At 38.2% G+C, this 23,211-nt stretch overlaps 1 protein-coding gene across 1 annotated transcript in view; it reads left to right on the plus strand.

The window, feature by feature from the left end:
• Nucleotides 1–2,165: 2,165 nt before the first annotated feature.
• LOC131164707 (uncharacterized) overlaps nt 2,166–23,211 on the plus strand; it is a 36,172-nt gene continuing 15,126 nt past the window's right edge. The window contains exons 1-4 of the mRNA XM_058122116.1: nt 2,166–2,459; nt 2,920–3,038; nt 3,123–3,229; nt 3,317–3,404. Coding sequence (XP_057978099.1) covers nt 2,312–2,459; nt 2,920–3,038; nt 3,123–3,229; nt 3,317–3,404 — 462 coding nt within the window. The 5' untranslated portion in view covers nt 2,166–2,311. The remainder of the gene's footprint in view (nt 2,460–2,919; nt 3,039–3,122; nt 3,230–3,316; nt 3,405–23,211) is intronic.

The raw sequence follows: 23,211 nt of genomic DNA on the forward strand, positions 1-23,211 counted from the left end.
GTTGACCAAGCTAAGTTTGGTTGACCAGACTTATAGGTTTGATTGATCAGGTCCTTTTATACTTAGGAGTTTGGTTGACCAAGGCGTTGGAAAATCCCCACGTGCCAGTTCGGTTGATTAGAGCGTTATAGTTCATTTTAGAGATGGTCGACCAAATGGTTAACTTTTGACCTTGGAGAGGTTCGATCGACCGAAATGCTATGTGTGTTCAGGTTCAGTCGACCAACTGGTCAATAGTTGACCCTGGGAAGGTTCGATCAACCAAAGTATCCCTATATGTTAGAGTTTGGTCGACCAAACACACTAACTTTGTGCATTCAGTCATATTTTTCTTTTGAAGTCACCCTTATTCACATGATAATTATTTCTAAGATAATAAGGGACTTTTCATGTAATATTTTGGGACCTATGGTCAGTTTAAGGTCTTTGAAAGTCGACCGAAAAAATCTGGCATCAGTCGACCGAAGGGTGATCCCTATGGTCAATCTATGGTTGTGAGTTTATAGTCCCAACATGCATGATTTGCATCAATTATTATAGACTTTGAAATAATTATTACAGACCTAATGAATTGCATATAAATTACAACAATTAAAGCACTTTGGGTCTTCATTTTTCCTTTGAGTCTTCATGTGACACCATATGATTTTGCTAATTGATCTTACACACAAACTCGATAAATATTAAATACCAATGTATTTTTTATGATCAAAATGGGATATGACCCATAAAGTCAACACCCTATATTTAACTACTAGTATGTCCCTTAGAAGATGGAAAAAGTGGATAGGGGTTAACATTTGGTCGATACGGTTAATTTAGTTAACTAACCGAATTAACCAAAAAATTTAAGTTAAAAAATCTCATTAACCAAATCAAACCGAAATTCCAAATTAACTGAACTCAAAACCGATTGAATTGAATTTCAATTAAATCAATTAACGGATTTAGTACTTTGATATATATAAAATATAAATAATATATATAATATATAAAATATATAAAATTTTAGTCTATATAATACATATAATATTTTAATTTATACTATTCAGTTAATTTGGTTAATCGTATATTAAACTTAAAAACCAAATTGAAAATTGAAAATCGAAATTCAACGAAAATGAAAATCAAACTGAACTAAATAAGTTTTTAATCGAATCAAACTGATCAAATTTGCTTGGTTAATTTAGTTTTAACCAAATTATGCTCACCCAAAAAGTGGATATAGATAGGAAGACTTTCATTTATTATTATTATTATTATTATTATTATTTGTTTTACGCTTTCCTTTTTCTTTTTCTTTTTCTTTTACTTTTCTTGTTTAAGGTGAGAGAAATAGTTTATAAAAGAGAAAGGAGCTGCATGATGGTGAGAAAAGAGGATAATATAAACTATCTTACAAAGCAAATTAACCAATGCAAACTTTTAGAATTAGTACGTCAATTTTTTTTAATTATAATTAACACAATTTATAGGAAAAGAAAATATTGTACGTACTTCTCATAATCTCCGTACATATGCCTTTATTAGCTTGATTATTTATTCGCGTAATTAGCTAGTAAAATAGTTTTATTTTTAACGGGATTTATGAACAAAGTGAAGCGACTTAAATTTTTGAAATTAGGACAATATTTTAACGTGATTCAAAATTGTGCGATTCAAATAAGATTATTTAAATTACTGTACTGAATTTTTTTTTTTGATTTATTAGAAGAAATGATAACAAAATATCTATTCGTATCTTTCATTATAATCTTTTAAATCATTTTTTTTACCATTATATGGACTTTTCTAATAAATTTTAGCCTTCATAATTCTCAATCACTAAAATTTTTAAATGATGCATCTCAAACTTAATTTGAGTAGTTTTTGGTAGCAAAGAATAAAAAAATTTTATAGACTGACAGGTGGAAAAAAAAATCAACCTATAATTGGTTAATCAGCTTATGCCAGCATTTAAAATGTGAAATTCTATTTAGAAATAAAGTATTATAAATAACTAAACATCAAATCGTGCGCATGAAGATTGTGAATGGTTAGATAAATATTAAACTAGCAAGTATTTTTAGATAAACCCCTAATAAATGAAAAAATTCGTATAGACCCCGGTGTTGCTTTCGCACGTTGCATATATACCCCTCCCTCTCCTTTCCCCACCTCTCTCTCTCTCTCTCTCTCTCTCTCTGTACCATATATAACTCCTCGTTCGTTCTCCTACATTTGCACGGTCTTTCTCCCTCATCCGTGGCATGCTTTCGCTCTCTTTCCTTTCTTTGCCCTCTCTCTAAAATCTCTATCTAGAGTTGTTCGAATGTCGTCGTCGCCCATGGCCTCCGAGGAGCGAAGGGACGAACCGGCGAAAGAATGCGTTCACAAGACGAAGGTAATACAGTTCTTGGGACGCACCACGCCTATCATCCTTCAGAACGACAATGGCCCTTGCCCTCTCCTCGCTATCTGTAAGCTCTCTCTCTCTCTCGCTCTCTCTCGCTCTCTCACACTCTCTCTCTCCCCGTCTCTCTCTTGCCTTTCTTCGTTTCTAGGGCTTATGACTCTGTCTTTGGTACCTACCCTCTCGTCTTATAATATCTCAGTGGTTTAAATACACGATATTATTTAGCTGTTTTAAACTTCCAATTTTTGCAGTTTGTTATTCATTTCTCGTACTGGCAATCGGAAATGATCACTTGCAACCTTGTTAATTCTATTTTCTATTTCAATCTCGATCCAAAATATTATATATATTTGGGGGAATGTGTGAATTACTATCTGGTTTATTGAATTGGTTAGGTGATTTATACGGTAGAGATTTGACTTCTCATGTTTCTTGCAATACTATTTGTGGTTTTAGTTTTGGGTTGTGGGCGGGCGGGTGTGAGTTAGAGCCGTATTTTGATATTAACATGCGGGATGTGACAGGCAACGTTCTTCTGTTAAAGAACAACTTGAATTTGAGCCCCGACATAGCTGAGGTTTCACAGGAGAAGTTGCTTTCGCTGGTTGCTGAACGGCTGATTGATTCAAACAGTAATATCGATGTAACTACTGCTGTTCTGGTTACTGTAGATTTATTCCTTGCTGTTGTTGTTTGTTACTTTTGACCCCTTTTTATTGGGATATAGAATAAAGATGTAGGCTACCTTGAAAACCAACAACAAAACATAGCAGATGCAATTGATTTGCTTCCACGACTTGCCACAGGGATTGATGTAAATATAAAATTCAGGAGGTAAATGTTCTTTCTTTTCTTTTGTAAGAAATTTATAATCATTTTAATAATTTTGCAATAATCCTAACCTAAACAGAATACTAGCAGAATTGATGATTTTGAATTTACTCGAGAGTGTGCAATATTTGATCTTCTGGACATTCCACTATATCATGGTTGGATAGTTGATCCACAGGTATGCTCTTTGGAACCATTACCTCTATATTTTAAATAATTTTTCTTAGTATAGATATTAGACACCAGTTTATATCATCCATTTTCCTTTATATCTGTTTTATTGCTTTTCTTATCTTTTATACCATTTCTTCTTCAGTTGCTCATAATTGATTGATTGGAACATAGAAGGATTGCTAGGATTTATTATTGCACTCTAAGCTTGCCTAATATTCGCATATAATCCCTAGCCTTATGGTCTGGGTCCTACTCATCCTACTTCAAAACTTTGATGTCATTGATTACAACTCTACCTATAAAAGAAAAACTAAAAGGGTAGTGCATTTTTCTCCCTTAAATTTTAAAATTTATATTAGTCAGTTAGAATGACATTTCCAACCAGGAGCTATTCAACGCATCACCCAAGCCTAAGTGTTTAAAGTGTGCCTTTTGAGTGCCTAAATTTTGAAGCAATAGATTTGAGGGAATTCTATTTTAGCAGGCTATTCCTTGAGCTGTTTATTCAGAAGGTGCTATAGATGTAAGTTTGATGCGTCTCTTTGGTGATGATCAGGAATGAGGTCATGGTGGTTTTTATAGAAGGAAAAGCAAAATGATACATACTGTACCTTGTTGCTATGGTATTTGATGTTCAATCCGTTGGCAGGACTCTGAAGTGTGTGCAATGGTGGCATATTGGTGGTATCTAATTCTGTATTGGCCACCTTTGCTAGTGGTTGAAGTTTAGAAGGCCAGTGACTGCACAGAAACTTTAAAGGATGGAACGTATATGAAGAGAAGCTTCTGGAAGTTTCTCTGGTATTTGCATTACTGCTGTCAGTGTGATTGGATATTTTTTTCTTAGCTGATTTTCTTGTATTTTCTTTTTTTTTTCTTTTCTTTTGCCACAGTTTATTTCGAGGATTTCTTATCTGTGTATTTTTCTTTCTTCAATAGAAGTTTGCCCTTTAACAAAAAGAGAGGGCGTGGGGGGGACACATATTCTCCTAGAGCAGTGAGCTGGCAATCAGTTATAAACTGGTTTTAAATACGGACAGGAGGCTTTCAAGCCATTTGACAGCATTGAAGAGGGGGGGATGAAGGACTAAAATAAGGTAGTTTAGTGCTTCATCAATTATGACAGCAGATCTGATTAGTGGGAAGATGGTGCAAACTTTGCTGTGAGTTTAGTGATTTCTTAGAATTGTTGGAAGATGAAGCTTAAAGTAATGACTTGGTAGGGGAGGAAATTAAATGACAGTGGGAGGAGAGCAGTATTAAAATCTATTTTGTAGGAGTGGAAACTTGAACTGGTGTGTTGGCAGGAAACAAAAGATAGGTGTGGTAGGAAGTTGCTTTATGGGGTATTAAACACCTTTATTGGTGAGGTTGAGGCAATCAGGATGGCTGGGGCCTGGGGGTACATTGGTTATTAAAACATGAATGTTCTGAAAGAGTGGGTGAAATTAAGGGTGAAAATAGTCAATGTACCATGGTTATTAAAGTCGCGATATGAATACTATGAATCATAGAATCGTATGATTTGAGGATCAAGATTCACCCAAATGATAAAAGTCATGAAAAAAATCAGAATCTATGTAGAATCGTGGTAGAATCGTAAAAGAATCATTAGAACCGTAGAATCAGAATCATAGAATTGTAAGTAGAATAGTATGGATCCTACTTTGTTACCTGGATATTTTTTTGGGGCTTCAATAATATGGCCCAGTACATGTTTTTATTGGCTCAAAGGCCCCATAAGGTTTATGTTTGGTCCAAAGTCTTCAAAAACTGGGGCAAAATAGCTCTCTGCCCCCCTTTTTGATGAACAGATTCAGCAGAATCTGCGAAGGTGTGGTGGAACCAGCCATGAGGGGGTGCGAATCTAGTTCTGTTTTAACTTGGCAAAGAGAATCTCAAGAGATGAATCATGCAGACTTTTGGGGCTGTTTAATCTGTTAGATCTTAACACCCCGGGAAAAAAATCTGTTAGATGTGAGAGAGCTTGGAGAGGGCTGGCAGGTTAAGCAAGGAAATAAGAGCATTCACCTGGATAAGGAGTTGGGCTGAATTGTCAAGACAGAGGAAATATCTTGAGGCAGAAGTTAAGAGCTTGATGGCTTAAAGACGTGGTCAAAGTTACAGAGTTCTCCCATGTTGTCACCAACAGCGACAAAAGATACAATTTTATTGATTTTGTGGAGATTGGTGGCAGGCCTCTGCTTTCTAATGGGGAGTTGAGGTAATGTATAAGTTCATACAGCTCTTCAGAGAATCCTTCAGTGTCAGGCCTAGATAGGATGACTTGGAGATTCCTTTGCTTGAACTAGAAAGAGCAGTTTGAGATCCCTTTTGGCAAGCATCAAGTATTGAGAGCTTTGAAGGAATTGAATAGGGATAGATAAGGCCCATGGGCCTGGAAGATTCACTTTGGCTTTTTTTGTGGAAGCATTGTAGGATTTTGAGAGCTTTTGTCATGGAGCTGTTTAGAGAAGTCCATGCCCTAGGTGAATTTGAGCCTAGCCTTAATGCATCCTTCATACTACTCATTCACAAGAAGAGTGGTGCAAAGGACATGGAAGATGCACACCTATTAGTCTTGTTTAGTGTTTGCAAGTTTCTGTCCAAAGGGCTGGCAACATATTGAAGGAATTAATGAACAGTTTGTAGATAAGCATTAGCATGCTTTTGTGAAGGGGAGATAGATTTGGATGCTGTTCTGTCAGCAAATGGAGTAGTGGATACTAGACTGAAGGAGCATAACTTGGGTCAAGATTTTGGATGATTCCCTCCTAACCAATGAAGTATTGGATACTAGACTTAAGGGGCATAATTTGGGAGTCGCTTGCAAATTAGATATCAAGAAAGCTTATGATCATGTTGGATGGAATTCCCTCTATATGTGTTGCAGAGGATGGGTTTTATAGAGTGATGGAGATGTGGGTAAGGATATGCATAGCTACAGTGAAATTCTTTGATATTTGGAATGAGGACCTGCTGATTCTTTGGCATTTGTAGAGTACTGTGTCAGGGAGATCCCATCTTCCCCTTGCTGTTCACTCTGATTATGGTGGTTCTTAGGTTGATGTTAATGAGAGCTGAAGTAATTGGGGCCTTTCGTGGGATTTAAGGTGTGAAGTTAGAGGGAGATCCCGTCTTCCCCTTGCTGTTCACTCTGATTATCGTGGTTCTTAGATTGATGTTAATGAGAGCTGAGTAAGTAGGGCCTTTCTAGGGATTTTAGGTGGGAAATTAGAGTGGGTATAGCATATTTCCAATATTATTTTTCCTGATGACACCATTTTCTTTGATGCCTAAGGAGCTAATTCTCAATCTGAGGCGCAATCTTCTAGCATTCGAAGATGTTTGAGGTCTGAAAATAGTTGGAAAAGATCAGTATATCACTATTGTCCTGGAAAGGAATGCTTGCAATGTGAAGGGCCTTGGGATGTGGGCTGGATGATGCGGGACAACATCAAGGATCTGCAGCCATGGGAGAGATTAGAAGAACTAAAGAGAGGAAGGGGAAGAGAGAAGAGAGGAGTTACAAGGGGGAATCATATGTTCAATTCCATTCAAAATCATCAACCAACTTCTACATGATTTTCACACACTAACAAAAGAAAGCCTCTAATACATAAAATTATACATATAGCCCTAAAACTACATGAAATTACAAATAATCTCTAAATTACAAAAATATTACAAACAAGCCCCCAAACATACTTAATCTTATACTAATTCTAGGAGACACAGGTACTTCAAAACAAAGGAAGTGTCAATATTGGATGCAAACATGACTTTGATACAAATGGATACATGTCTGAGGTATGTATGTAAATTTTTTATATTGTTTATTTGTCGAACACGTTTGGATATGTTGGGACACTTGCAGATAAGTTTATATATTTGTGGGACTCGTTTTGGCTATAAAACACATTGAACCAAAAAAAATAAAAATAATAAAAAGTATAAAATATAAGACTCAGAAGGATCGAGAAGAGAAACATGAACTTCTATTGAACCCTAGCTCTTGCTTGCGATCTTCGAACCTCTGTCCCAGCCTCTGCCGCCGAACATCGTAGCCCATAAGGAGAAGACAAACACGAACAATTTATGAGCTTGTGAACCCTAGCTCTCGTGACCTTCAAACCTCCCTCCTAGCTTCAATGGCTGGCACATGCTCGACAATTTTAGAACTATGCAACCCACCTGCAGCTGCAAGTCGCTCTATCCTTTTCAATCTCTCTTTGCTTGTCAAAGGAGATGTAGAATGAGCTAGTGTATCTTGATCTTTAATTGACCAAAATATCCCTACTCCAAAATTTAAATATTTCGATCACTATTGACCAAATGCCCTTAACTTGGCCATATGGGCTTGGGCCCAACTATTATTTGACCACATGAGCCTCGCAGAAGACCAACCCAATGCATGCAATGTCATGGATCTGAACCTCTGGATCTTTGTATGGATTAATAATATATATCATTAACATTGGCGATATTTTTCATTTAAAAGGAAAAACATGACTAAATATGTATTATCTTTAATATTAATTAACTAACGTATCCTGACCATATCGTAACCTTGTTTTTACAAAAATTGCTGTATTGTTGTATCTGTATCATGTTTTATTTGTATCTCGTATTGGTAGCGATGCTTCCTAGTACTAATTAAACGAAACATTCATAATAAACTAATTAAATAAACATACGTACCTTTGTTTAATTCTTCTTCATTAATCAACAAGGGCCAATCCATGGTTTGGCTTATTGTCCTACATCACTTTATTCTATATCTTTCCAGTATTTTGATCTCCTTTCGAGAGTTGAATTCAAGGAGAAAAAAGACCTAGGATCTAGTAATTGACAGATTGAGGCGTTTGAAAGAAGAATAACTGGCCGGAAGGAGTTTCTTTTTTATTTTTTCTTTGTTATTAGTAAAGTGTAAATGTATTGTTCAAATGGGTATGTACAATTATACACTGGGCATACCCAGGCCAAGGGGAGCCAAGCCCCAACACAATTGCAAAGCAATAAAGTCAAACAAGCTACAGCAAACCTGGGCATGCCCAGGGGCCAAAAGGCCATACCAAGTAACTAAGTACATCCACACCACACCCACCCAACTCTACATTCACTCAAACTGCAAGAGATGGGGGAAATCTGTCATAGAGAATCCTGAACATACGAGTCTGGATAAGTTTAATAATTGCTTCCGTAGAGACAACACAATCCTCAAATTTCCTCTTGTTTAAAAAATGCCAAATGAAGTATACCGTAGTAGCAAGGCATATCCTTTTAGCTGCCGCCTGTATTCCAGTACCCGTAGCGTCCTTGTGCAACCATTTAAGGTCTGCTTTGATTGTTGTCATTGCTCTAGTGATTCCCAACCAGGCCTTCAAGGAACTCCAAGCAGCATTAGACACTCTGCATTTGAACAGAAGATGGTCTCGAGTTTCATTTTCAGCACAACAAAAGCAACAAAGCTGATTCATACCTTCCACCTGCAGCTTATCATTTGTATTTAGTTTACCTTTAGCACTTAACCACAGGATAAAGGAGTACTTAGGAGTACACCCAGCCTTCCAGACCACAGAATACCAGGGAACCTCCCTGCATTTAACTCTCGAAAACTGATAGGCCATCGAGCAGTTCAACTGATCACCCAAAGCCCAATGTCTGAGCAATTTCTCAGCTTCCCTTTGATCGCCACACTGATGTAGCAGCAAATCCTTAATTTCCAGAATCTTTTTATAGAGAGGGGAGTCTTCATTAGGACAAGTCTCCCAAATACCCCCACCCCTCAAGTAAAAATGATTCACCCATTTGGACCACAAAGAGTCCTTTTTATCATGTACATTCCAGAGTGCTTTAGAGAGTAAGGCCCTGCTCCAGATATTTATATCAAAAACACTCAGACCCCCTTCTTTCTTTGGCAAACAGACCTCTTTCCAGGTGACAGAGGGTCTCCTTTTACCACCCCAAAGGAAAGCTCGACATAATTTGATGGTATGATTCAAAACAGCTTTAGGGATAGGGAAAATGGCAAGTCAAAAACTTTCAACACCCTGAACCACTGAGTTAATCAATTCCAACTTACCAGCAAACGAAATTGTCTTACCAGGCCATGAGGCAAAGAGACCTGCAATCTTGTTAATCAGAGAGGAAAAATGCATGGTGTTCAGCCTAGTTGAGGCCAGAGGAATCCCCAAATACCGAAAGGGAAACTCTCCTTCAGCAAAGCCACTAGTCTTATGATATCTGACAAGTCAGGATCCCGAATGCCAGCATGAAATAAATTAGACTTGAGACAGTTAACATTAAGCCCTGAGCAATCCAAATATTTGCCAATGCAATCCATAACAAGCTCAACTGATCTTAAGTCACCTCTAGAGAAAAGAACAAGGTCGTCAGCAAAAGCCAAGTGTGTAATCTTCAACTCACCACATTTTGGATGGAAGTTGAAATCTGAGTTATCTGCAAGGGCCTTAAGCAGCCTTGAAAGATACTCCAAACAAATCACAAGAAGTAGAGGAGACAGGGGGTCCCCTTGTCTAAGGCCCTTCCTTCCTTCAAAAAACCTATGAAACCCCCCATTCAAGGATAATGAAAATGATGTGGTTGAAACACATTCCATTACCCAATTAACAAAGGAACTGGGAAAGTTGAGGTGCATCATCATGTCTTTAAGAAAACCCTAAGAGATTGAATCATAGGCCTTTTTTAAATCAATTTTCAACATGCATCTTGGGGAGATCCTCTTCCTTGCATGCTTTCTTACCAATTCTTGGACCAGATAGATATTTTCTATCATACTTCTTTGACTTAAAAACCCTGACTGAGCTGGATTTATAAGCACATTGAGCCATGGCTTAATCCTATTAGCCAAGATTTTACAATGACCTTGCAAATCACATTGCAGCATGAAATTGGCCTGAAGTCATGAACCGATGAGGCATGGCTTGACTTAGCAACAAGAGCAATAACAGTGTGATTAATCTGCTTCAACAGCTTTTACCCCTGTCAAAAAATTCCTTCACAGCATCAGAGAACTCCCTCCCCACAATATTCCAAGCATTCTTAAAGAACCCAGAAGAAAACCCATCTGGACCAGGGGACCTCTCCTCCCCAATGCTGAATTACACCTCTTTAATTTTTTCGTCTGTTACTGCAGTAAGCATCAGATTTGCCTGTTCATCACTCAAAACCATGCCTCTTGCAATAACCTGGTGGTCAAGGGGAACACCAACCCCTTCTGTGCCTAGCAACCCTTTATAATATAATAGAAATTCCTCCACAACCTGCAGTTGGGAAGTAGTACTATCCTCATTCTCCTTTAAAATGGAAGCTATAAAATTTCTACTCATGTGCCTCCTCATCAATGAGGGAAAAAAGGAGGTGTTCTTATCACGGTCTTTTAGGTACTTGTACTTGGCTTGTTGAGTCAAGAAAGACCTATTTGCTTCAGCAAGCTTGCCTGCCATTTCCTTGTTAATGGGCAACAGATTCTGCTACTCAACATCTTCAGGGTTGTCATGAAGCCTCTGTTGTACATCTATCAGGTCAGCATTAGCCTTTTCAGATTTGGCAGAAATATGAGAGAAGTGCTGAGCATTCAGAAACCTTAGAGACTATACTAGCCTGTATTGTCTACATCCTTCAATCCTCACCTTCCAACCTTCCCTAACCACTGCCTGGAAGTCATTGTGTTTAGCCCACATATTAAAAAATTTGAAAGGTCTTTTCACCTCCCCAGGATCCTGAAACAGAGAAACAATACAGGAGGAGTGATCTGAAAGAACGCCAGGAAACTGGAAGTGAGCATGTGCAGCAAAACCTTCCAGAACCCAATCATTATTAGCCAAAGCCCTTTCCAATTTGCTCCAAATTCTGCCATTCGACCAGGTGTGAAAGCTCCTAGAGGAATTTAAATCAGTCAAACCAGCTTCAGCAAAACAATCTCTGAGGTCCCTGGACTCATAAGCTGTCACAGGAGAACCATTCCTCCTCTCATCAGCATTGAGCACACTGTTAAAGTCCCCAATGACGATTCTAGGGCCTTGAAAAGAGCTACCATGCTGAATAATATCAGTCCACAAGTCTCTTCTGGTAGCAATTGTATGAAAGCCATAAACAAAGCTAACAAAAAAGCAAACAGATGAAACCAAGCACTTAACAGAACAATGGATCACCTGTGCACTGCATCCTTCCACCTGAACATAGGCTTTGGCAGGATTCTAGATCACAACAATTCTACCAGCTGCATGATGAGTGAAGTTGTTGACTTGACACCAGCCATGCAATTTCTTCTTTATTAACTCTTCCAATCTACCTGTAGATAGCTTTGTTTCTAAGATACCAAACACCTCCACATTATTCTTACGAATGAGATCAAGGACCCCATTCTGTTTTAAGGGCTTGTTGAAGCCCTGATGCAATCTTCATTGGGGTTTAAAGGGACCAAAGCCCCCTTCCCTTCCTGTTTGATTACTGCAACCAGCCCCCTTACTCTTCTTCATACTCTTTACAGGAATAAATCCATCTGCATAAGTGATACCTTTCTGAATATTAGGCCCAGAGCAAACCAACTTACCCATATCCTTATGGATAACCACTTCAGCTTTCCCTTTATTACCAGCATTGACTCCAGCACCCTTTACGAACCCTTTGCCTTCAGGTTAGGATCCAGAGGAGAGCCCGAAGCCTCTTCAGGGTCAGACTCAACATTACTTGAGAGGTAACCAGCTTCCACTCCTTCAGAGTGAGTTCCTGAATCATTTACCACCTTCTTCTCTCCATCACCCTTTATTTGCAACCCCTGTAGAGAACACCCCTCAGCAACAGGTCCCTCTGCAATGTTCATTTTCCCCCCAATAAAGCCCTCAGCTGGGAACAGAACACATCTTCAGAGCTTTCTGCAAGGTTGATACACCCCACAGGGCCCTCTGCAAGCTTCATTCTCCCCTGCAACAAAGCCCTCAATTGAGAACAAAAAGGGTCATCAGAACCCCAATCAAGGTTCACACATCTCTGTTCTGCCACCATCCCAGAACCAGAGCCACCCCCATTATTCTCTTCCACAGGTTTCACAATTTGGAAAGCTTCAGTTTCAGACTCCTTCATAGCATCCCTCTTAAAAATTCCTTCCACTAATCCTTCCTTTTCCTTTCTCACACCACAGTGATTTTCCAAATGTCCCACTGCTTGACAGTACTTGCAGAACCTAGGAAGATTTTCATAGAACACCTCCTGTACTATCGACATCTCATCAGGCAACCAAACTTTAATTCTACGTTGCACTTCCTTTGCAACATCTATTTCTAAGAGAGATAGGTTGACATTCTCTAAAGAAACACTTGCTAATTTACCTGCTTAACTTCATGTCGGTTTTTCCCTTTCTAGTTTTAGTGGCTAAAATGATAGAGGGTATCCAAAGAAGATTCTTTAGGGAGAAAGTGAGGGTGCTCCCAAACCACCCTTGGTGAAATGGGGCCTGATGAAGATGCCATCAAAAGAGGGGTAGGAGGTGTTTTGGAGATTCAAATTGTGAATTAGGCTTTACTTGGGAAGTGGCTGTGGAGGTTTATGACAAAGAAGGATAGTTTATGGGGGATGGTTATTGGCTCAACATATTATGAAGGCTACAATAGGTGGGTAGCTAAAAAGAGCTGGAAACCTCATGGGGTTGTTCTATGGAAGCATATCAGAAGACATGGGTGGGTTTATTTTTTTTGCTAGAATTAGATTCAAATTGGGAGTTGGGGGCTCTCTATACTTTTGGCAGGAGGTGTGGGGTGGTGATATTGCACTAAAAGATAAGGTCGCAAGGCTATTTAGGATGGCTTTTAATACCAGAGATGAGGGAGCAACTGAATATTTATTGGGGGTGGGGGTGAGGTCTGATGGGCCCTGAGATTTATAAGGTTTTTGGATATTGGGATATAGAGTTAGCCTTTTGAACCATGTTCAAGCCAACAAAGTGAAGTATAGGGATGATGATAAAGTCAGTTGTACTATATTAAATTCTGGTAGCTTTAAAGTCAGATCTTTCTATATGAGGCTGCTTTTAGGAGGAGGGGAGGTAGGCATCCAAGAGTTCCTATGGAAAGCTATTTGGAAGTGTTGAGTGCACTTTAAAATTGTTTTTTTTTTTTTTTTTTTTTTACATTGGGGAATTTCTTGGGAAAGAGTCTTAACTGTTGACATTTTAATAGAAAGAGGCCTTGTTGTAGTGAATTGGTGTTTTTTTATGTAAAGAAATTGATGGGGCAGTGAACCAGATGCTTTCACACTGTAAGTGGGTGAAGGTTCTTTGGAGTTTGACCTTTTTACTGTGCTTATTTAAAAAGAAACTTAATTTTAGGTCATCATTCAAACCTAATGTGTCTAGGTGGTAGAAATCCTTATTAATTGAAACATGGCGCTGCCATCTTATAATCTTTTATGGAGAATAAACAAAAAAAAAATTGACTCTAATACTTAAAATGGCACCCATTATTATGGGAATTTAGGTTTCAAGAATCGTGTGACAAAATTGAGGTGGTCAATTTGACCTTTTAATCTTATTTTTGGCATAGTATTTTTTCCTATCTAGTGCAATAAGAGCAAAGCAAGCTAATTCAAACAAGGCTAAATCCAAATCAAGTACATAGATCAGTTTCCACAGTTATGGTAGGCAATTTATTTTGTTCATCAACATAAAACTAACACCACGCCTCATATTCTTTCTTCCATCAAACAATTTCATCAAAATTTTCGTACATTGGACCTTGGTTAGATGCCTAATCCTGCTAAAAGTCTTTGAGTTGAGTGAACCAAGGAATTCCAACCCATTCTCAATCAAGTCAAATTTTTTACCAAATTAAAACTCGAGAGCATAACTAGGTAATATGGCCATCAATGTTCAACCATGGTTTGATGCCTCTGCCTTCATGCAATGATTAAGTGAGTAAATCAGAAGGAGTTTTCAATTTATCCATGATGAAAATAAGACTAAATGAACTTTTAAACTCGTAGAGAACAAAGAGGAGGCATAGACCATGGGTTTGCCCTCGAAATTGAAAACCAAATTGCTTACTTATGCCTTTGGAATCAAAACCTGGATATCTTAAAAACAATGCCTCAAATCCTCAAATTACTTACCTCAAAAGATGGATGATTGTGAACTTGTCTTTTTTGGACAAAATTTTGTAAACGCAATTTAGCAGAACTTTGCTTGGGATATTCTTCAAGGGTTTCTGGAATGTCCCTATGGATGCCCTAGTAGACCTTTTGGGGTGTGAACCAATGGTTGGAATTAATCCTTAATATTTGAGCATAAAATCCAATAGTCTAGAATAATCTTTGTGTCCAATGGTTAATTTAAGAGTTTTGATTAATCCTTAGTGGACAAGTAATGATCCAAAGTAAAAATTAAGGTGTATCTGGTATCATTTCAAAATTTTGGAAAATAGAAACCAAAAACCAAAACAATATACAAGAAACAAGAAACTAAAAATAGAAAACAAAAACTTTGTTGAATGAAGTGAAAAAAGGAATGGGTCTTCGTGCATGCATAATCTCTTGAAAATCAACATGGGAGTGGTGTAGTGGCAACTGCATCTCTTCCCCCTTTGTTTTCAGATAATGAAATTGAGAGTGATAAAAAAGCTGTGGTAGAGTATTGATGGCTGTTGTATAAGTATGACAATGTGAGAGTGGTGCAAGACCTCAATCTCCTCTTAAAATGAGGATCATCACCCTCATCCTATTCCTGTCTTGAAACAAATGTACACCTAACCTTCTCAAGGGAAGGTTTTGAGCAACAATGGGTGACAGGCAGGAGACTACAGTCTTGATGAACAAGAATCTATTTATCTTTGAAGATAGAGGAGATCATGGTGCATCATAAAAAGGACACCATTTCTTCATCTCCCTTTTCGGGGAGGAATGACGATGGTTGCACCAGAATTATTCTCATTTTTTTTTTTTTTGGACAACTTTGAACCCTTGAATCAAGATTTTTAGGGCACCCAATCACATTGTTATGCTTCAATTGAGAGAAAATGCATGTGGAGAGTTCATTTTGATGGAGAAGACACTGCACAAGGGGGGTATTCAGTTGGTTAGGAGAGGAGAAGTCAACTTGGAAGCAAAGAACCACCAGGAGCTGCTATGCTTTGAATGTGGCTCTTGAACAAGAACAAAAATTTCAAGTTCAAGAGATAACATTTACAAGAATTGCACCTTAATAATGGAGGATCTTTGGCTAGCTTGGATAGGAAAGGAGAAACCTAAAAATTGGAAAGCAAGACAAACTTTCACGATGGGCCTTAAAATGAGAGGCATGCTTCATTTTTGGAATAAGTTTAAATATAGGTTTGAATTCACTTTTGGTTTCTAGTTTGGGCTTAACTAAGTTAAACATAGCTAGCTCCAAGCCTAAAGCTTGGAAGGGCATGATGGCCTGTATGAAACACCTCAAGCGAGTAAAGGAAAACATCAGTAGGCAGATAAAAGAGGCTCAGATCAAAGTTTAGTATAGTTGTAAAGAGGTGCTTGTGAGGGGGCTACCCAAGCTTAATTGTTTAGAGGTCTCCACTAAAGCGAAAGCAACTAGGCCTTGTACTGACAAGAATGACAAGGGGAGAATAGGGTAATGGAACCACAAAACTATTAAATGTGACTTCGCGAAATAAAATTAAATTTGTGAGCTAGTTATTCAATACACTGAACAATGGGAGGTAGTTAGCTGACTTGGAGGGGGAAGAGTGTGACACAAGCTTTGAAAGATGATGATGATTCTCGTAATTCTGACTCTACTGAAGTTGAAGGGCTTCTAACTAATCATGTATTTACAAAGGAAGGCTTGAGAGGCGGACACGGGAACAAAGTAGGAGAGATATTTTGTAGGGACTGGAGTTTGAAAATAATTGCGATAATGCTATTTTGAGCGGTACATTGGATGAGGACCAGAATTGAAAACATCTTAGCCAAAATTCTTTGAATATCCAACTTGTAGATGAGTTCCACATTGATAATTCTTTTGTGCCCAATTCCTTCCTAATTTTGACAAATTAGAGCTCCAGAGGTTCACAGACAAATAATGTCTTTTTGGATGGTAATATTCACCTGTTCTCTTGGCTTTTCATAAACACTTTAACTCAATTTTGTGCCAAAGGGAGTCAAGAGGAGTCCTCCAAAATTGTGGACTTCTTTAGATGTTGAGAGGGATAACTAGGCGGCTCAAGATCTGGATGAGCTAGATATCTGGCATTGGTGAGCCCTAGAAGAGAGAGAGTTAGGTTGAGGAAAAAGAAGTCTAGGGATAGGAAAGGGATAAGAAATTGGGTAAGGGAGTTGGATAGGTTGGCTCATCCCTTAACTACAAGCGAGGCAATTCATAAGGGTCCTTAGTAGTGTAAAATGAAGGTTAAGTTTCTTTGGAATGCTAGAGCGCTAGGGTAAATAAGGTCAGTCTTGAGGCCTTGACATTTTGTATTATTAGGAGACTAAGATGAGGGAAGCCGATACTTTCCCTCTTAGACTTATTTTGTACTTTAGGGACAAAAATTGGGTGGCTTTGCCTTTGATTGGGGTATTTGGGGATCAAATTGCGGCTTAGGATATGACCTCCTTTATGGATTGCCTTAAGGGGTCTTTCTCTTCTTAGTCTTGTAAGATATTAGAGGTTTTGGGGATTGGGGGTTCTTGTTAGTTTGCATCCGAACTTGTCCTCGTAGAGGAGTATTTTCTTTGATGAGTTAGTATGTGTTTTTGGCCTTTGTAGTTTGCATTGTGTTGTGGTAGGAATTTCAATGTTATTTGTAGCTCTGGTAGTAAATTGGGGGGTCGAGGATCTCCATGAGTATGAGGAGGTTTGATTTTCTTATTTAGGATTGCAGGCGTAGAGACATTTCTTTAAGCAATGGCCACTTTACTTGGTTGTCCTAATAGACATGCTACCTTTTGTACTAACAAATTCTTGTTTATAAACATGTGGGAAGATAGGAAATGCTACCTAGGCCTTCCTCTTACCACTGCTCTCTGCCTCTTGAGCCCAACCATTGCAGTGGAGACACCCTTTTCGTTTTGAGAACATGTGGTTGACGTATCGCCCCTTTTGGGAGTGTGTGAAAGAATGATGGGGGTGAGTGCTAGGTTTAGCCGTTCAGGGGTGGGAGGGTCTTAATTGATAAAAAAATTGGAGTATGTTAAGGTGAAGCTGAAACAATGGAATAAAGAGATGTTTGGGAATATTAACTAAACAAAAGACAACACCTTGAGGTGTTGGTTTCGATAGGCAAGAGGAGTGTGGATTGTTGAATGAGGGGAGGCATGGGCAAGGAGGTCTACTTATTGCAATGATTTTGAGGTGTTCTTATTGAGGGAGGTTATGAATTGGCACTAGAAAACGATGGTGAAATTGGTCAAAGAGGGGGATTGCAATTTTCAAGGGGTGGAAGGTTTCATCAAGGAGTTGGAGTTATTCAAGGAATTTGGTTACAGAACACTCTCATTTTGTGGTTAAGATTACCAACTTTTACAAACAACTATTTACTAGGGAGCTTTTGATTAGAATTGATGGTGGAAAGGCTTGATTGGAGCTCCATTGAGGTGAGCTCAAGTCAATGGCTTAAGAGATTTTTTAAGGCTGAAAAAATTAAAACGGTGTTTTAGGTGAGTAGGGATAAGACTCCTGATCCACATGGTTTCACGACGGTTTCTTTTAGGTGGATTGGGAGGTCTTGCAAGAAGGCATCTTGAGGTTTTTCGAGGAGTTTCATTGTTATGGGTTGGTGGGCAATAGTGTAAATTCTACCTTCTTAGTCCTAGTCTCCTAGGGGAGAGTGATCCTTGAGAGTGAGGGACATCGGACCCATCATTAAACTTTATAAGATTCTCTCCAAGGTCTTAGTTGAGAGACTTTGAGTTAGTTTGAGGGATATAGTTACTGCGGCATAGTTTGTGTTTATTTGAGATAGACAAATCTTAGTGTTGTGCTTGTTGCTAACATGGTGCTTTTTTTTTTTTTTTTTTTGGGGAAGGGGGGAAGAGGCAAATGGCTTTTATTTAGACTAGGTTTTGAGATTGCCTATATGATGTTGTAACTAGAGGCTTCTTGGATAAAGTGATATGCACGAAAGGTTTTGGGAGGTGTAGAGAAAGGGGATCAAAGGTTGCTTGAGTTAGACCAATTTGCCAATGGTGAATGAGTGGCTTAGAGCTATTCGGGGGCATAGTCAAGAGACTTGTTGTCTTTATATTTGTTCACCTTGGTAGTGGATTTTTCGAGTAGAATACTTTTGCATGCTGAAGGTGTCTCATCTTTTAAGTTTGTTAATGTTACCAAGTTGATGATACCAAGTTGTTTCGTATGGAAATGTTGCTAAATTTCATAAGGTTATTATCGTGCTAAAAATCTTCAAGAATATCTTTGGCTTAAAAATCAAATTGTCCAAGTGGGGTTGCTAGTAAATTTTGGTGTTAGGGATTCAGAGAGTTTTAAAACTTTGGTGGCTTGTGTTTCCCTTGAGTGGTTGCTTCCTTATCTTGGTCTCCCTCTTGGGTGCAAGCCAAATTCCTTGCCTTTTTGAGACCCTATGATTATGAGGGTGGATAGGGGATTAGAGGAATGGAAGATGGCACATTTATCTCTCAAGGGTAGTGACATACACATTAGTGCATCACTTTCGAACATCCCTATTTTGTATCTTTTCTTTTTTTAGGTGCTCTAGAATGTTGTTAGGGCTTTTTATAGGCAGATGCGTGACTTCCTTTGATCAGGTTTTCGGGCGAGTATGAGAGACCATCTAGTTAGCTGGGAGGTTCTTTGAGGATCCAATTTCAAAAGAGATTTGAGGCTTTGCAATATGGTATCCAAAAACATATCCATAATTGGTAAATGGTTATGGAGAACTTTGCAAGTGAATTCCCTGTGGCACAAGGTGATTAAAAGTTAGTATGGGCTCCATTTGAATGGGTAGGTGACTAGAGGATAGGGGCCATGCCATTTTTTTTCCTCTTGCCCACTTGAAAGTGGTAGATGGCTACAAGATTTACTTTTGGGAGGATGTTTGGGTGGGTGAGGACTCTTTGGAGCTGAAGGTGCCTTGTTTGTTTAAGCTTTCTTCTTTCCACAATGCACCTATAAGCTCTTTTTTATTCTTTTTCTTTTTGAGGGTCCTCTCTTTAATGGGACTTTCATTTTTCAAAAATCTTAGTAGGAAAGAGGTCGATGAGCTGACCACCTTGCTTTTTATGTTGGACTGACCACTTTGTTCCTACTTCCTTACATTAGGAAGATGAGAGAGTTTAGGAAGGTATTTTTTGATGCTATCCTTTTTTTTTTTCATCTCTTAAAAACCACTTCTCCCAATTTTTTTTCCTTTGGAGCCACATCATTTGGAAGGCTAACCCTATGTTTGGTTCGAGAGGCCTTGGATTTGGAGTTGTATTGGATTTGGATAAAATATAGTATAAAATTGTATTGAAATTTATCTAAATCCACCCAAATCCAGATCCAAGGTCCAAAATCCGTACTCACAAACACTACCTAAGGGTAATTGGAAGATTCAAACCTTCAATGATGCTCAATAGGATTTTTCATGCATGATATGTTATAGAAGGCCGTACATGTCTCTCAGTGTTGACATGTGCTTGCTGTGTTGCCAATCCAACAAAACAAATGCCTCACTTTTCCATATTGTAGGTATCCCATTTTGGAATGCTCTCATCTCTTTGGTGAAGCTTTGGGCGGTGCCTTAAAATATGGGAGATCTCTTGCTCGTGTGACATTGGGGTTTTGGCTTAAGTAGAAAGGGCTGCATTCTACAGAGTGGTGCAGTATTCACTATCTCATGAAATTTTTATATTGAGAGGAACACGAGAAATATTAAGGGTCGCACAATTAGTTCTTGTTTGTTATGGGATAGAATAGTGTTCTTGGCTTCTTTTTGGGCCAGTTCATTAATTTTTTTTTAGCGGTGGGGGGGGGGGGGGAGGGGAGGAGTTAGCGCTGTCCGACCTTCCAAGGGATTGGAAGGCAGCTTTATTGTAATAATGTTGGTTGTTGCTTATTGTTCCTAGGGGATGCCTTGTCCTCATCCTGTTGTACATTGTTTTGGTATTTAATAACATTTTTATCTAATGTTTAAAAAAAAACCAAAACAGGCAATGAGCAATCACATGGATACCAAATGTTGACTAAGATCCGAAATCTGATTGCTGAGCTTGGTGGTGAAAATTAAGGGAGGTTGCCAAAATCTTGGCTGTTTTTTAGGTTGTAATTTCTCTTTTCTTCTTCCTTAATTTATTTCTTTTTCTATCAAGAAAAGGGAAGTTGGCAAAATCTTGGCGTTCCTGTGCCTGCATACAAGCCAACTTTGATTCTCATCCAAGGAGATCCTGGATTTGTTAGAAAGCTTTATGCGTGTACAATCTTATGAAATTGGTTTCACTACAAAATACTAAAAATTAAAGAAGCAATGATCAATATATTGAGCAAAGGTCAATCAATCAGCTCTTCCAAATGCAAATTATGTGAGGAACAAGTTTAAAAAATCATATCTTTATAATATCTTTCTAATTTTGAGTGTTTGATGTGCCCATGGAAAGTTCTTTTGAGTTAAGAATCACTGGAAAGTTCCATGTAGTTTAAAGTTAGGGTCAAAGAGTAGGTCATATTTTAGACAAAGAAACATGCTTAATTCATGGTGTTTTCATTTCTTGTACAATTCAAGTGATTCTTGAGCCATTAGAAAGATAACTACTTGCTTTAATAAGGCCAGTAATTACCATGATGAAGTAGCTACCAGTGTATTTTTCGATAAAAGAAGACAATATTATGAAACTGAGAACTGGAGTACCTGATTTTGAGGACAAGAATTCCTCCCCAGAAAACTATAAAAGAAGAAAATCTATAATACCACAAAGAAGAACCGAAAAGTTATAGAAGTGCTGCCCTTCTGTCTCTTATGGAATTGGACAGTGATAGTCCTGAAAGAAAACTAAAGAGTGCAGTCAAAAGGAGGCGAGGAAATTTAAGCGATAAGCAGGTTGAAATCCTAGTGTTCCTCCCAATCCACAAGGTCCAAAGGATGGTGAAAACAGCCACACTCCAAAGAGCTCTACCATTTCTTGTTCTTTAAAAAACCCTTTAAATTAACCAAAAGCAGCTCTCCAACCTTTCTTGGAGCTACCCACCCTTCCTCTGCCAATGTAAACACTAATGAAGTGGTTACCCATGATAGCTTGTTGAATTGAAGTAATTAGACATAGCCATCATTGCAGAGTTGTGCTAGTTAATTTGAATTATAATTTAACAATCATTTTACCCTTTCAATTATTGAATTTGGCTTCAGAATGCGGCGCATCCCCTTTACAGGAAATAGGGTTGAAATGACAAAATAAGGTGTGAAAGTACGTCTAAATAGTGATGGAATTACCCTATAATATTGCAATGACTTTGGCATTGTTTGGAGAAACTTCCATATTGCGTAATTGTTTTAGTTTGTGGGGTGATGTTGATACATACACTTGTTTATACATATATTTTTTTCCGAATTATATATTTGTTTATATCTATATTTATACATGTGTACATCTCTTTGCTTCTGCACTCTCACACATTCACTCACACCTACTTCCATTCTCACTCCCACTCCTCTCCCTTTTATAACTATGTTGAAGAAAAAAAATTCTTTATTTATAGTTTAAGAGCAATGTGGGGGCCTACTTGGAACCTTTAGTTCCTATTCAATTAGTGATGGAGGACTTTTGTCGCCATTTGAACAATTTATAAGTGTCTTAGGATTGAAGTGAGGTTTCTTAGTTTCCTATAAATATAGGTGCAAGAGATCATAAATTTGGATCAATTTTGCTTCTAAATATGGGCTTGTGGGATGTAAGGGATTACTAATTTGGATTGATTGAATTGCCTGAGCTGTTATTTCTTGCCTCAAAGTTCAATCCCACTTGCTTGCATATCTCTTCTTCATCCTCTTCTCTCCCTTAAGTTTGTCTTTTTTCCCCCTCTCTTTTTATTCTCTCTCCTCTCCTTATTTCCTTTATGATTCTATCTACATTGTCTATTTTTCCGTACCTTCTCATCTCCTTGGCTCTCCTTCATCAAATAGGTATTAGAGCTAACTCTGATTCTCCATCATCCACACAAGAATCCCATTGTGTTTTCTCTTTTGGTTTGTCCGAAGTTAGAGGGAGGGTTCAATGGTGCTTTACCCCATTTTATGGTTTTAATAGGCCTATACTTTGTTCTTACTTTTGGGATGATTATGTGCCGTGTTTGGCTTTTGTTCTCCGAGGTGGATTTCGGGGGTGATTTTAATGTAGTTATATTTTTGATAGAAAATAAGGGTCTTAGGTTTATTTCAAGTGTGCAGAATTTTGATTGTTTTACTAGGAAATGTGGATTGAGGGATCTTCCTTAGGAAAACACTTTATTTACTTGGTCAATTGGAGGGTGAGGGTGGTTGCTAGTTGTTTGGATAAGTTCCTGTTTTGTGTGAGTGGTAGGATGGATTTTCCAATCTCTCCCAAGGTGTTGCCTGTAAGGTTAAGTGAGGTCCTATCTGGTTTTGTTTTGAGAATATTTGGATTGTTCATCATTCTTCTCGTTTTTTGGTTAGGGAAAATTGCATTGAATGTTTTGTGGGGAGTGTGAGGGTTTTAGGTTTATAAAGAAATTTAAGAGACTTAAAAGTGGTGTTAAAGTAGTGGGAATTGGATTGGGGATATTATGGTTAACAAGGCTAGCATTTTGGAGATCTTGATTCTTTGGATGGAACAAGAGAAAGTAGGGAGGCTCTCAAACATGGAGGTTGTGAAGT

The sequence above is a fragment of the Malania oleifera genome, chromosome 9, assembly GCF_029873635.1.
Source record: "Malania oleifera isolate guangnan ecotype guangnan chromosome 9, ASM2987363v1, whole genome shotgun sequence".
Taxonomy (NCBI): Eukaryota; Viridiplantae; Streptophyta; class Magnoliopsida; order Santalales; family Ximeniaceae; genus Malania; species Malania oleifera.